At 37.2% G+C, this 14,573-nt stretch overlaps 1 protein-coding gene across 3 annotated transcripts in view; it reads left to right on the top strand.

The window, feature by feature from the left end:
* Nucleotides 1-14,573, top strand: part of LOC142857872 (uncharacterized) — a 94,205-nt gene that overhangs the window by 22,588 nt on the left and 57,044 nt on the right. For 2 of the 3 annotated variants that reach the window (XR_012911875.1, XR_012911874.1), the window contains 4 exons: nucleotides 784-910; nucleotides 1,110-1,170; nucleotides 2,349-4,162; nucleotides 5,561-6,724. Coding sequence is in view for 1 of the 3 variants with exons in the window: in XM_075986940.1 (XP_075843055.1) it covers nucleotides 784-910; nucleotides 1,110-1,170; nucleotides 2,349-3,276 (1,116 nt within the window). In the remaining 2 variants the exon portion in view is untranslated. Of the gene's footprint in view, nucleotides 1-783; nucleotides 911-1,109; nucleotides 1,171-2,348 lie in introns of those variants that run through there. The other variant, XM_075986940.1, reaches the window with a different exon arrangement.

The following is a 14,573-nucleotide window of genomic DNA, read 5'->3' as shown; positions in this document are numbered from 1 at the left end:
GCCTGTATGCATAGGTATGCACCACATGTGTGCCTGGTGCTTCTAGTATTCAGAAGGTGCTCTCGGAACCCCTGAACTCGGAATTATGGATATTGTGAGCTATGTAAGCACTGTTCAGTGAACCCGACTCCTCTACAAGATCATCAAATGCTCTTTACTGCTGAGTCATCCCTCCTGCCCTTATCTACATTTAAGATGCTCACATTTTCATCTGTGTATCCCTTAAGAGGTTAACTATATATTCCTTTTTAGTAAGATCTAATTAATATTACAATTTAGATTGTGACACTTCGGGTTTCTGGGAGATGAATACAGAACTAGAATGAATGCATAGCTCTTTATAGGAGCTTCAGTACAACCCTCTTTTTGTTTCTTTGGTTGGTTAGTGTTTTGGGGGGTAGAGGGAGAGGTGCATTTATGTATCTCTGGATAATCTGAACTCATTACATGTACCAGGCTGGCCTCCGACTGAATGACATTCACCTGCCTCTCAGTCTGAGTGCTAGGATTAAAGGCATGAGACAATACACCCATCTTGCCATTCCGTTTTTGCAGTTAGTAATTGTTCGTACAATTTCTCTGACATGTATTTAGTACTGTTGATTTGTTTGCCTGTCTCTGTATGTCTGTTAATAGTCGTTTCTCTTGGGGGGGGGGTAAAACATATTCAAAGGGCCAAGAAAGATCACGTGCGAACCTCCTTTTCAATTTCTTTCTAAAATGTACATTTTCATTGTGATCGCCATCACTTTTTCTGATGTACACATGCATGGGACATTTTAGGGTGCAGTGACCTATGATGATGTGCATGTCAACTTCACTCAGGACGAGTGGGCTTTACTGGATCATTCCCAGAAGTGTCTCTATAAAGATGTGATGCTGGAGACCTACAGGAACCTCATCGCTGTAGGTAAGAAGTGAATTTCCCTTCAACTTTTAAAATAAGGAAACTACTGATTCTGGGTTTTTGATGCTCTTCTCTAATTTGTATTGATAAAGGGGATGAATGTGGTGAGCAAGTCAGTCATAGTTTTTAGCTTCACTGGATATAGTAACTTGAATTTTGCCCAATTTCCAATAATAAACAGTTTTCTGGTATTACATTTCAGGCTACAAAGAGGAAGACTACAATATTAAAGTACATTGTCAAAGACCCAGAAAGCATGGAAGGTAATTTTCATGTGCAAGGTAATATAAATGTCTCACACAAGATTTGTTTTGTTTTGGTTTAGTTTTCCCATGCAGTGTTTCTCTCTATAACATTCCTGGCTGTCCTGGAACTCGCTTTGTAGACCAGGAAGCCTTGACTTCAACAGAAGTAGAAGTTTCAAGGAAAATTAAGAGTGTAAATCAGCACAGCTTTAAGTGTATGTATGATTACTAAGTTCTCACAGCAGCATTTACCTCAATGTCAGGGAGCTGATCTGCATTTGCAAGGCATTCGTCTAAGAAGGAAGACACAGTGCCTTAACAGATATCACCATTTTCCTCGTAGCCTTTTGAGAGCTGGCCTGGAGAGCTGGCCATCTGTTCAATTCTATACCACACAGGTATAGCAAAAGGAATACCTATTGATTGGGTGAAAAGTATTGTCTCAAATCTTCTAATACGAAAATACTCCATTAGTAATAAGCTAGTGTTACTAGTGTACTTGTGGTAAGTAGCCAAAGTTTAGTAATTGGGGCAGTTTATGAGAATTAAGAAGGTTGCTGTGGAGAAACCTCTAAACTGTACCATATCTCTATGAGGAAAAAAAAGTTCAATGTGTGAATGTAATATGGAAACTTTCTATTTGTTCTTTGTTTTTATGATATATCAAGTGGCACTCTGAAAATAGGTAATGTATGTATAATTGATATAGAAAGAAGTAATGTCTCCCTGAATAATTACAAGGAGTAGTAGTAGTCCTCACTTTGAATACCCTTTCTGATTGTGATATAAGTTTAGCATTAATTGTTTTTCAAACCTCACTAGAAATATGTCAGCAATTCACACCAAGAAAAAGCCCTTTAAATACCAAGAATGTATAAATTCTTCTGTTTTTCTCAGTTCCCTTTGCAAATGTAGTGACTCATAGTATAGGAAAATGTTAAGAATGTAATCAGTGCAATTAACCTCCGAGTTCTTCCTGTTCTTTTCAGTTATATGAAAAGACTCAAGAACAATGATGCTATCAAATAGGCTGTGTACACAAAAGAGTCCATAGTGATATGGAAACCTATAATGTAAACAACATGTGACTCCTCTTTGCCATTAGACCAAACTGTAACATTAAGTCATACAAATAAAAGCATTCATCAGAGTAATGGACTTGTTATAGCATTTACTTGTGTCAATTATCTTCATAGGCATGAGAGAAGTCATACGGGAAAGAAAACCTATGAATGTGATCACTGTGGGAAAGCCTTCTCAAACCACGGTCATCTCCAAATACATAGAAGAACTCATACTGGAGAGAAACCTTATGAATGTAATCAATGTGGGAAAGTATTTTCTCACCACAGCAGTCTCCAGATACATAAAAGAAGCCATACTGGAGAGAAACCTTATGAATGTAATGAATGTGGGAAAGCCTTTGCACGTTACAGTTATGTTCAAAGACATAAAAGGATTCACACTGGGGAGAAGCCCTATGAATGTAATCAATGTGGTAAAGCCTTCTCACAAAAGAAAAACCTCCAAATACATAAAAAAACTCATACTGGAGAGAAACCCTATGAATGTAATCAGTGTGGGAAAGCCTTTTTACGATATGGTGGTCTCCAAATACATAAAAGAACTCATACTGGAGAGAAACCTTATGAATGTAGTCACTGTAGGAAAGTCTTTTCATACCACAGTAGTCTCCAACTGCATAAAAGAACCCATACTGGAGAGAAACCCTATGAGTGCAATCAGTGTGGGAAAGCCTTTGCACGTTACAGTCATGTTCAAATACATAAAAGAATTCATACTGGAGAGAAGCCTTATGAATGCAGTGAATGTGGTAAAGCCTTTGCATGTCACAGTAATCTCCAGATACATAGAAGAGCCCATACTGGAGAGAAACCCTATGAATGTATGCAGTGTGGTAAAGCATTTTCACAGCACAGTCATCTCCAAGTTCATAAAACAACTCATACTGGAGTGAAACCTTACGTATGTAATCAATGTGGGAAAGCGTTTGCACGTCTTGCTAATCTTCAAAGGCATAAAATAACTCATACTGGAGTAAAACACTATGAATGTATTCAATGTGAGAAATCCTGTCATAATGAATCTTCTCCAAGTTCATAAAAAATAAAACCACTTTTCCAGGAGAGAAACCTTTTGAATGTAATCAGTGTTGTATAGCCTTTCCATGCTATAGTTATCTTTAAAGGCATGCAAGAATTCATAGTGGAGAGTCACTCTATGGATTTCATCACTGTTATGAAGTCTTTGCATTTCACCCTGGTCTTTAAATCCATGAAAGAGTTCATCCAAGAGTAAAAGTTGTAATGTATAATGAATTCGTTAAATCTTTCCTATATTACAGTAGTCTTAGAAGACATGAAAGAACCGAGACTGTAAGGAATCTATGCGTATAAAGGATTTGGTACGATCTTTAGTCAATGAACTTATATTTAGTTATACAAGATTGTTGTGGAGAAAATTCAGACAAGTGTCAACATTCTGTTCAAATATTGTGATAGCCGTCTTTGCTGCATTTATAACCTCATGGACAAAACCCTGCAGATTTGTTTAGTAGGGAAAACCTTTTAGATATCATGCTTCTCTTCAATTACGTGAAGTAAAACTTTATGGATGAGTACTAGTGGGTTTTTTTTCTTCCTGTGATAAATCACAGTGTCTAAGGCTACTTGTAAAAGAACTTAATTTGCCTTATGGTTCCAGAGTGAATCAGGATCATCCCGAGAGACAAAGCAACAAGCGTTAGATATGACAGCTAAAGCAGGAAGCTCAGAGCTCACATTCTCAAACCGAAGCATGGAATAGAGAGTGGGAACTGATATGGTGTCAGGATTGAAAATCTCAAAGCCTATCATGAGATTTCCTCTATGGGGTGGCATTCTCTAAACTTTTCCAAATGATTCCAACAAGTATTGATTCACTGATTTGGAAGCCAATGTGCTTCCTTTCTGTTCTATGAAGGAATTTATGATAAAGAAAAATTCTGTAGGTAAGTCTTTAGATGCCTCAACATCTGGGTTATAGGAATGAATGTTTATCCAAGAAAAATAGTCATGAGTGAAAATGTTTAATGATTCATTTTACTTTTTATTTTGTGTGTTTTTGGATATATGCATGTGCTTGATAGTCCTCAAGAAGGGTAGACCTTGTAGTCCTCCTGGATTTCTAGCAGGAATTACAAGAAGTTGTCAAAACCTTAACCCTCTGAATATTTAAAAACTTTATATATCACCTTGATATTAGATAATAGGGAAGAACTCAGACACGAGAAAAGCCTTGTTCAAGCAAACAATATAGTAAAGACCTTAGACACCCAGGCCAGCTTCAATGATCCTGGCTGAGATGGTCCAGCCTCAGACTATTCTAACCAGGACTGCAGACAAACCTTATGCTTTCCCATTGCTCGGCAGCTGAACAACAAATGTTATGGCCAACTCTCAATTTCCTCAGGGTCCCCTAAAGATGACAGCACCCCCTGGCAACAGGAAGCTGTCTAGAAAAAAAACAATGCCCACATTCCCAAGAGACAGGGTTGGTGGTTTTTGGTCATTCAGCGGGTTATGGATGTTTGTCATCATTTGGGGGTGTTGGTTGCAAATTGTCATTGAGCATGGTAAAGAAAGAAGCTAAGCAAGGGAGGCTAGAGTCAAGAATCTCTTTTGGAAAAGAAAACAGGGGACATAGGAATGATAAGATGAAAAGGTAGATTGTTGAATTTACTTTAAAATAATAAACAACTATTAATTTCAAATATTTTATATTGGTATGGATTTTTAACTGGGAAAGAACAAGTATAGGACCAGTTGTATGGCTGGGGCAGACTGAGGAGACACTGGCAGTGGCACTGGGATTTATCTCTATTGCATGTACTGGCTTCTTGGGATCCTATTCTCTTTGGATGTATATCTTACTCAGCCTAGATGTAGTAGAGAGGGCCTTGGACTTTCCACAAAGCAAAGTGCCTTACTCTCTCTTAGGATTAAAGGGGGGTGGGGTGGAAGAATGTGTAGAGGGAATGGGAAGAGGGGAGGAAGTGGGAATTTGGATTGGTATTTTTTTTAAAAGAAAGAAATATTAAACAGTTTGTTCCTACAGAAAAACAAATATAAAGTTATTCTCGTTATACTATATATATGTTTCTATAAGACATTGTACTTATGCACCTCATTTAGCAATATAATATAAATTTCTAGTCTTTAAAATCTATTTAGGATAATAAAGGAATACAAGTTAGTATTTAGTCATCTATAACAATCAGAATTAGTCATGTTGGGTATGATTTCAAGGTCAAACAGATACATTTTAAATATATTGTCTTCAAAAATTTCAAAGAACTACAGAATATGTCATTTAAAATGTTTCAATAACATTAGGCTTTTCATGACAGTGAGATCCATCTGCTCCTGGAAACATGATTTTCATCAAAGAAGAGATGATACACATCAAAGAACATCCATATGGAATTTGCTTTTTTGTGGCAAAAAGTTAGCCACAGTGAAAAGAAACTCCCTTCCTTTGACTGCTGACAGTGTGCTGTCCAAGTTGAACAAACAGGATACAAAAGAAGACAGTTGGCAGACTTTGCCAAGACAAGGTGGGACAGTCCTGTAAAATTCCTGGTTCACAGAAAAGTCTATCAGAATTCTAGGCCCGTATGCTGAAGATGGATGTTCCAACATTGAGGACAAACTTGGGTGGCTGTCCAGGCAGCCAACTGTTTCTGTTATTTCTAGGAATTTTGAAAGTTGCTTGCTCTGTACTTGCTGTTTACTCAGGTCTTTGATGGGGTTGAAGATTAGATAGTTAAAGTTTTCATTTGCTATGATAGAAAATGATTTAGGTATAAAACTCTTTTCTCACTAATATAGGAGAGACAATAGGGTATTTTCTTTGAAATTGCCAAATAGAAATTGAATAAGCTTTGTAAATGTAATTCTTACCTCATAATTATTTTTATTGTGATAATTTTTCTGTGTTAAAGTTAAAACCTTTCCTTTTAATTAGAAAAAAAGAGGGGAATGTTGTAGAATAATCTCTCTGTACACTGAAAATGTGTTACCCTGATTGGTTTAATAAACAGCTGACTGGCCAATAGCTAGGCAGAATTTCTGGACAGGGAGAATGCTGGGGCAAAGAAGGGATAGATGCCAACAGATGCACAACAAGCAGCGTAGGCAGTACAGAGCAAAGGTAACTGAGTCACATAAAAGAATATAGATTAAAATGTATGGGTTAATTTAAATTATAAGACTTAGTAAGAAATGAGGCTAAGCTATTGTCCAGACTATTATAATTAATAAATTTCAATGTCATTTTTTATATGAGCAGGCAACTCAAAGAAAAGTCTACATATAATTTTCTATTCAAATTGTAAACATATTGTCATCTAAGTATAGAGAAACACAGGATAATTCGGTTAACAAATCCTATTTGCACATAAGTATATTATTTATCTTTCCATCTTTTTCGGATTGTGTTTGGTTTATTCTGGGTATTCTATGATTGTTCATAATACTTTCTCACAACCACAAATAAATGCAAAAGAAATGTCTCAGTGCCTAAAGTTGGTTATTACTAAGGTTATTACTAAAGTTGGTTATTACTAAGGTTTTATCTCTCAGAAACCTATACTGCTCCTACAAGTTTTTCTTTTATTTCTCTACTTGTGTTGTGGCATAAGCAAAGCCAAACACGAGCACATAGAGAAATAAGTTTTAAACCCAAATAGGGCCAGTGAGGTCACTTGCAGCCAAATGTGACTAGCTACAGTCGATAGCTAGAACTCCTACAGATGACGTAGGAATTTACAGCTGTAAGTTGTCCTGTGTCACAAGCACACCGTGGCACAACTGTAAATACAGAGTTAAAACAGTGTAGAAAGCTAACTCACTCATGGAAGTCTGCTGCTGCATCTTTCGTGTAGCTTTGTTAACCCCCCGAGAGCTCAGTGGCAGCAGGAGCTTATGGATGTCTCCCTTTTGTTTTATGTCACAGTAACCAGGAAGTCATGTGGCATTTACAATTTTCTCTAGGAAACTATTAGCAAAGACGTTGTCTGATTCACACTGCTGCCTCCATTGAGATGAGGTCCTCAGTCAAATTGGGGCCAACCACATGATTCCTTTTTGTTCAGCCACATGGGAAGGTGGGCCCATCCCCCATCAGGCAAAATCCCTGCAGAATCCACACATTTCACAGCTTAGATGTGCACTATTGCTCCCTAATCATAACCCTATTGAGCATGCTTAGCTTTTCTGCTTTCCGTAGAGCTTTAAAAACTGCTTGCTTTATAAATAGTTGGGAATTTTCTTTGAGTGTGTTGAGTTCATGCTGCCAGTTGAACATGTCCAGCATATTCATATTGATTCATCATATTCATATGGATGATCAGATGACTCACCATTTCTTTCCTTTATTGTTTTCTTAATATGTGAACGACATTTGGTCTATGTCAAGAACTGTCTCAGCAAGCGCTCTACTTGTGGATGACCCATATTCATATATGCCCGCAAATCCAGGTCCAGGGTACTTGAAAAACTTATTTTCTTGGGTTTCACCTGTATGTACATCAAAAACATTCTCTCACAAATACAAAAACACCTAAAATGGGATTAAACTTTTTTTTTCAAAAGTGCCTATGGCTTATAAAGCATTGGGAACAAAACAAGTTGCTTTAGGTGCATAATACAAAACATAAGCCGGGCGGTGGTGGCGCATGCCTTTAATCCCAGCACTCAGGAGGCAGAGGCAGGCGGATCTCTGGGAGTTCGAGACCAGCCTGGTCTACAAGAGCTAATTCCAGGACAGGCTCCAAAACCACAGAGAAACCCTGTCTTGAAAAACAAAACAACAACAACAAAAAAAATACACTATTTCTCTTAAAATTCATTATTTGCTTTTGATTTTAAAAGGCTTGTATTACCTTATCTCACTACAATACAGAATTGCATTAAATCATTAATCATAAGAAACATAAAATGGTTTCTAAGTGACCACAAAAGGCATCATTTCTTTTACCATAAGAGAATGAAATAGATTTTATTAGTCAAAACTATTATCTACAATTTTGAAACATCAGAGTTATCAAGTAAGTTTTTACATTTGGAAGAAGAGTCTTGCACACATACTTTTCTATTATTTCAAACCAGAGTATTAGAATGCACACAGTGTGAGTACTGGCCCATGAATTGTTTTTATTGTTGTTTTATTAGAACATTGTACTTTTTTGTTTAAAGTACCATGATATATTTGTAGGTTTTTGTCTTTCATCAGTGGTGCTATTTATGTTGCATTTTAATTAATTATACATCTAGTTATAACATTATTGTATCAGAAAATGATTGACATTCTTGTAGTTTTACATTCTGAAAGTTGGATATAGTATCTTATTGATCTCTTGAAATTTGTTGGTTTGGAGGCGTTTTTGTAGGAAAATAGTTGTATTTTTCTCTTCTTAACATCAATGAATTCATTTCCCTCAATTATTTGTATATCCAGGTTTTCCAACTTTTTTTCTAATGCTTGGAATTTTGCTATTTAATTGATTAATATGGACAAAACATTAATTTTAAATTGTTAAATATTATATGTTTTGTCTGTGTGTCCTAATTAGCTTTAGCTGTCAGTGTTACACAAACTAGATGATCTGAGGGAGTACTTGTCAAGGGCTGGCCCAGATCAGAATTACTTGTGACAAAGTCTGTGTGAGATTGGCTTTGATTGATGATTGAGGGGGAGGCCACGTCATTGAGAGTGTGACTGTCCCGCAGCTTGTGGTCTGGCTGGATAAGAGAGCTAGCTGAGCATGATACCCCACAAGAGATTACACCAGCAAGCAGTGTTCTGCCATGGTTTTCAAATTCAGTTGCTGGCCTGAGTTTTTTCCCCCAGTTTTCTCAAAGATTGAATATGGCCGGGCAGTATCAGCCAAAGAAGTGCATTCATTCTTTTGGTTAAATATTTCATCACAGCAACAGAGAAGCAATTAAGAAGAAAAACAGGTGATCCTAGTATGAGATTTTTGCTGTAAGAGCTTGTGGATATTGTCTTTTAGAGGTATTTGGAGGATATTGGGACCCTGGATGGCCAAAGCCATTAAAAGCTGTGGACATAGCTTAATGGGTCATTACAGAAGGACCTGGAAGATGAGAGTGTTGGGAGGAATGCAGGCAATAGAAGTCAAAGTCATGAGGAATCAGTGGGAAATAGGCTCTATGAAGAATTAAGTCAGTGGTCATGTGGTGGTCTGAATGAGCTTGGCCTGCATATGCTTATATATGTGAATACCTGGTCCGCAAATAATGGAATTGAATAGGAAAAAAATAAGAAGTATGGCATTCCTGGGGGAGACGTGTAACTGGGGGTGGACTTTGAAGTTTCAAAAGCCCACAGTAGGTTCTGTGTCCCTTTCTGCCTGCCTGAAGATGAGGATGAAAGCTCCTACCTCCTTGCCTGCGGATTGACAAGTTTCCTGCTGTGATGATAATGGATGAAGCCTATGACAAAGTATAAGTAAGCCTTAATTAAGACTACCATGATAAAACTTACCCTGGCCATGGTGTCTCTTCACAGCAGTAAAATAGAAACATGTTATTTGTGTAACGTTTTGGCAAAGAAATCTTTGTATATTCTTCCATGTCCTGAAAAGCTGAGAGGGTCTTTAATTAAAAGCACTGAGCTGATTTCTTTCAGAGACGTCAGTGACACAGTTACTACTGATGACTCATGCAGGTCCGTATTGAAAAAGAGCAATAGCTGGGGCAAAGAAATGTAGCGTGTGGATTGGAGAGCAAAACAAGTCAGGGTAGAAGGAAAGAGTAAAAGGAAAAGCAGGATAAACATAGTCATTTCTTGAGTAGGATATGACATTGCAAAAAATATGCCAAATAATGTATGTACAGAGACACACACAAACAGATCAGAAGTACCGAGTATACATTAGAAACATTGTATCAGCAATTACTAACTTTAAAGAAAGTGTGGGCAAGGCTGGCAGAGCGGCTCATTCCTTTAATTCCAGAAATCAGCTAGATTTAGTTGGCAGTCACATACTGAAAGAAGGAATAAAATTCAAGGAGGTTAGTGCTACTAAAGAGAAGTTTTCTGCATGTTGATCAGTTGTGGTTTTCTGTACTTGTCTCTGTTTTGTTTGCTGCAAAGAGAAGTGTCTTTGATTTGGGACAAGGGCCACACTTACATGTGAGTGTAAAGGAAAGTGTTACACTTTGGTTAGGAATTATTCTGGTCTAGTAAAATTTTCATGGTAGGTTCTCCACTAAGATACATGACCTCACTAGTTCTTGTAAATTACATAGATTCCTAGTATCAGGCATTATTTCCCTCCTTTTGTGTGCATCTTATGAGAATTAAAGAGGTGTTGTGTACAACCCAGATATGACTGTCACTGTCATACCCATAACAAAACCTTGTCATGATAGTCATTTTGGGGGATTATAAATATTACATCTTGGTAGGTCTGTCGGTTGATTCCCTCCTTTCAATAATTGATACTATGAAAGCTAGTCCTCTGGGAGGAAGCTTTCATCTTAGACCTAGCTCTGCTCTTGTGTCCAGCATCTGAAGTGCATCATGTCTTAAGTAATAGAGAGTGACCATTAACAGCAAAAGAGGACAATGGCAATAATCTATATTATTTGGAAATCTCTATGATACTCAAGAGTCACAACTCAAAAGGGAGTTTCTCATACCTTGTACTTTTCTTTTTCTAAATAGTGTACATATCTTACTGGGGGATCATCATCTCATGAGATATAATTTACTATATATATATATATGAATGCATACATGTATACTTACAAGTATCATGTTACTTTAGGTTAATGAAAATTAATAGTATTCTTTATAGCTTTTTAAAATATCTATGGATCCTCACTTCCTCTCTTTATTGACTTCTCTTTCCTTCTCCAATAAACCCCCATCTCTGCTCTATTTTACCATTCATATAATCTCGATGATGCTATTAAATTATCTAGCTCTGTGCCATTTTCCATGTTCACTTTTCTGATTTCTGTGAGGAGTCAGTGATCCCCAGCATCTTTATTGCCCCCTAAACAATACACTGTCTATGTATAAGATATTTGCATTTTATTAGCTATTACCAGAAATCTAGAGAAATATAAAATGTAAAAGATGATGTACATAGGTTGTGTATAAGTAAAAACTTTTTCTAAATGAGTAAAAAATAAATTGTAGTGGCATCCCCTTATGGAAATTGCTCTGAAGAATCATAGTTTGATGTCAAGAAGGCATAGATGACAGACTTCTGCACGTTCTCCTTAGTAGATATATACTGAAATTATGTCACCAAAAATAAAGCACGAGATAAGGATGCCCATCCACATCGCATGCACTGAATATGGTACCCATGTGCTCCCGAGTTTGATCTACATCATTGCACATAAAAGCGACACTGACTGTTCTCGGTTGTGAAATGAAGATTCGTAGTTCAGTCAGGAATGTGGTCTTTAGAATAGAGGGTCTGGGATGATGTAGACGGTTAGAGAAATGGATATGATCAAGGTATATACATGTATGAACTACTCAAGGAATGTACAAATTTGTACACAGAAAGAAATATAAAAAAGAAATATAATCATTACTTCCTTTTTTTAAAATTCAAAAATGGATTTAAGACCTCAATATAAATCCGACCACACTGAACCTGATAGAAGAGAAAGTGGGAAGTAGTCTTTAATGGCATGGGCACAGGAGACTACTTTCTAAATATAACCTCAGTAGCACACAGACACTAAATGCAACAATAAATAAATGGGACCTCCTGAAACTGAGAAACTTCTTTAAACAAAGGACACAGTAAATAAGACCAAAAGGCAGCCTGCTGAATGGGAAAAGATCTTCACCAACCACACATCTGACAAAGGACTGATCTCCAAAATATATAAAGAGAAATAAAATCAATACAACTCTGGGATACCATCTTACTCCTGTCAGAATGGCTAAGATCAAAAATACCAATGATACTTTATGCTGGAGAGGATGTGGAGTAAGGGAAACACTCATCCATTGCTGGTGGGAATGCAAACTTACACAGCCACTTTGGAAATCAGTATGGCGGTTTCTCAGAAAATTGGTACTCAGCCTAACTCAGGATCCAGCAATATCACTCTTGGGCATATACCCAAAAGATGCTCAATCAAACACCAAAGGCATTTGTTGAACTATGTTCATAGCAGCATTATTTGTAATAGCCAGAACCTGGAAACAACCTAAATGCCCCTCAACTGAAGAATGGATAAAGAAAATATGGCACATCTACACATTAGAGCACTACTCAGTGGCAAAATAAAAATAAAAAAATAAAAAATGGCATCTTGAATTTTGCATACAAATGTATGGAATTAGAAAACACTATCCTGAGTGAGGTAATCCAGACCCAAAAAAGATGAATATGTTATGTACTCAGTCATAAGTGGGTATTAGCTATAAACAAAAGACATTGAGCCTTTAGTTCATGATCATAGAGAAGGTGGGTATTAAGGTGAACCCAAAGAAAAACATATATAGATCCACCTGGAAATTGGAAACAGACAACATTGCCTGACAAAATTGGGAGTGTGGGGGTTGGGGGAGATGGGAGGGTGGAAGGGTAAGAGAAGGAAAGAAGGGGAGATGTGAGGAGAACTTGAGGGAATGGGATAGCCAAGATGGAGGAAGGACAAAGATGATGACAAGGAAAGAGATATCTTGATTGAAGGAGCCATTATAGGGTTAGCAGAAACCTGGCTCTAGAGAAATTCCCAGGAATTCACAAGCCCAACTCCAGCTAAGACCCTAAGCAGTTAAGGAAAGGGGCCTGGTCTTGATTTGTCCTGTAGCCAGACTGATGAATATCTTAAATATCACCATAGAATCTTCATCCAGCAACTGATGAAAACAGAAGCAGAGACCCGCAGCAGATCACTGGACTGAGCTCTCAAAGTCCATTTGAAAAGTATAAGGAATGAGAATATGAGCAAAGAGGTCAAGACCATGAGGGGTCATCCACTGAAACAGTCTACCTGATCTAATGGGAGCTCACCAACTTCAGCCAGACTAGGAAGGAACAAGCATAGAACCAAACTAGTGTCCCTTTGAATGTGGTTGACAGTTGCATGGCTGGGGCAGACTGAGGGGCCACTGGGAGTGGCACCAGGATTTATCCCTACTGCATGTACTGGCTTTTGGGGAATCTATTTTCTTTGAATGTATACTTTGTTCAGCCTATATATATAGTAGGGTGGGCCTTGGACCTTCCCCAAAGCAATGTGCCTTACCCTCCCTGAGGATTGGAGGGGGTAGGGTAGGAGGGTGTGTGGAGGGACTAGGAGGATGGGAGGGAGTGGGAACTTGGATTGGTATTTAAAAAAAAACAAAAGGAAAAATAGATTCAAGTGCTTAATTTCTCAAAGTACTCTATGTTCTCTGTGTAATGGACAGCTTGTAATCACCAAGGATCTGGAACTCAGGAGAAATACTGGCCAGGTTTCTGCTGAGGAGAGGAGTGCACAGATATTCTCTCTAATGAACTTTATCAAATAAACTAATAATAGGCTAAAACAGAATGAAGGAAACATTACAAGGAGAGCGATATACACAGGAATTTTATCCTAACATCCTCAAAGTAAAATTTCCTATACTTCAAAAAAAATTTCTCTTAAAAGGTTAAAAGAGATAAATTAGTATTTTAAAAGTGCTTTACCAATGCTTAATCAAAAAATGCAATCAAAAATAGACTTTTTTCATAGTTCAGTTTCATATTCTAAAATGTCAGAGTATGATCTGGCAAACATCATAATACAATTAATTGTGATATAGATACCTCACCTAGAATCTAGTATATTCCAAAGTTACTTATTCACTGGATTTTTATTACTTGTGGTTCTCTGTATTTACCACTATCAACTGAAAAAATCATTTTTGCTGAGTGTTTAGACTTCAGTAATCTATGGGTTTAAACATAAATGTTTTAAGGGTAGTTTATTATTGTTTCCATTTAGCAAAATAATAGTAATGCACTCTCACCTAGGACCTCTGACTTGACCCACATGTTTTTGGCTCACTTCTAGAGGGAGAGTCTATTTTCTTTAAGGATGTTATATAAAATAGATTGTACTTGGGAGGGTTGGGAAATGATTTTTTTCTACAATGGGTTATATGTAATAATCTTATTTTTAAAGGAATACTGAAAATAAGTCTTGGAAGCCAGATGGTGGTGGCACGTGTCTTTAATCATAGCACTTGGGAGGCAGAGACAGGCAGATCTCTGTGAGTTCAAGGCCAGCCTGGTCTACAAGATCTAGTTCCAGTATAGGTTCCAAAGGTACAGAGAAATCCTGTCTGGAAAAAAAACAAAAAAAAAGTGCTATAAATCCTATTTTATT

This window comes from Microtus pennsylvanicus, chromosome 9, assembly GCF_037038515.1.
Source record: "Microtus pennsylvanicus isolate mMicPen1 chromosome 9, mMicPen1.hap1, whole genome shotgun sequence".
Taxonomy (NCBI): domain Eukaryota; kingdom Metazoa; phylum Chordata; class Mammalia; order Rodentia; family Cricetidae; genus Microtus; species Microtus pennsylvanicus.
The sequence above is the reverse complement of the archived record's forward strand: the minus strand, read 5'-3'. Positions and strand labels throughout refer to the sequence as shown.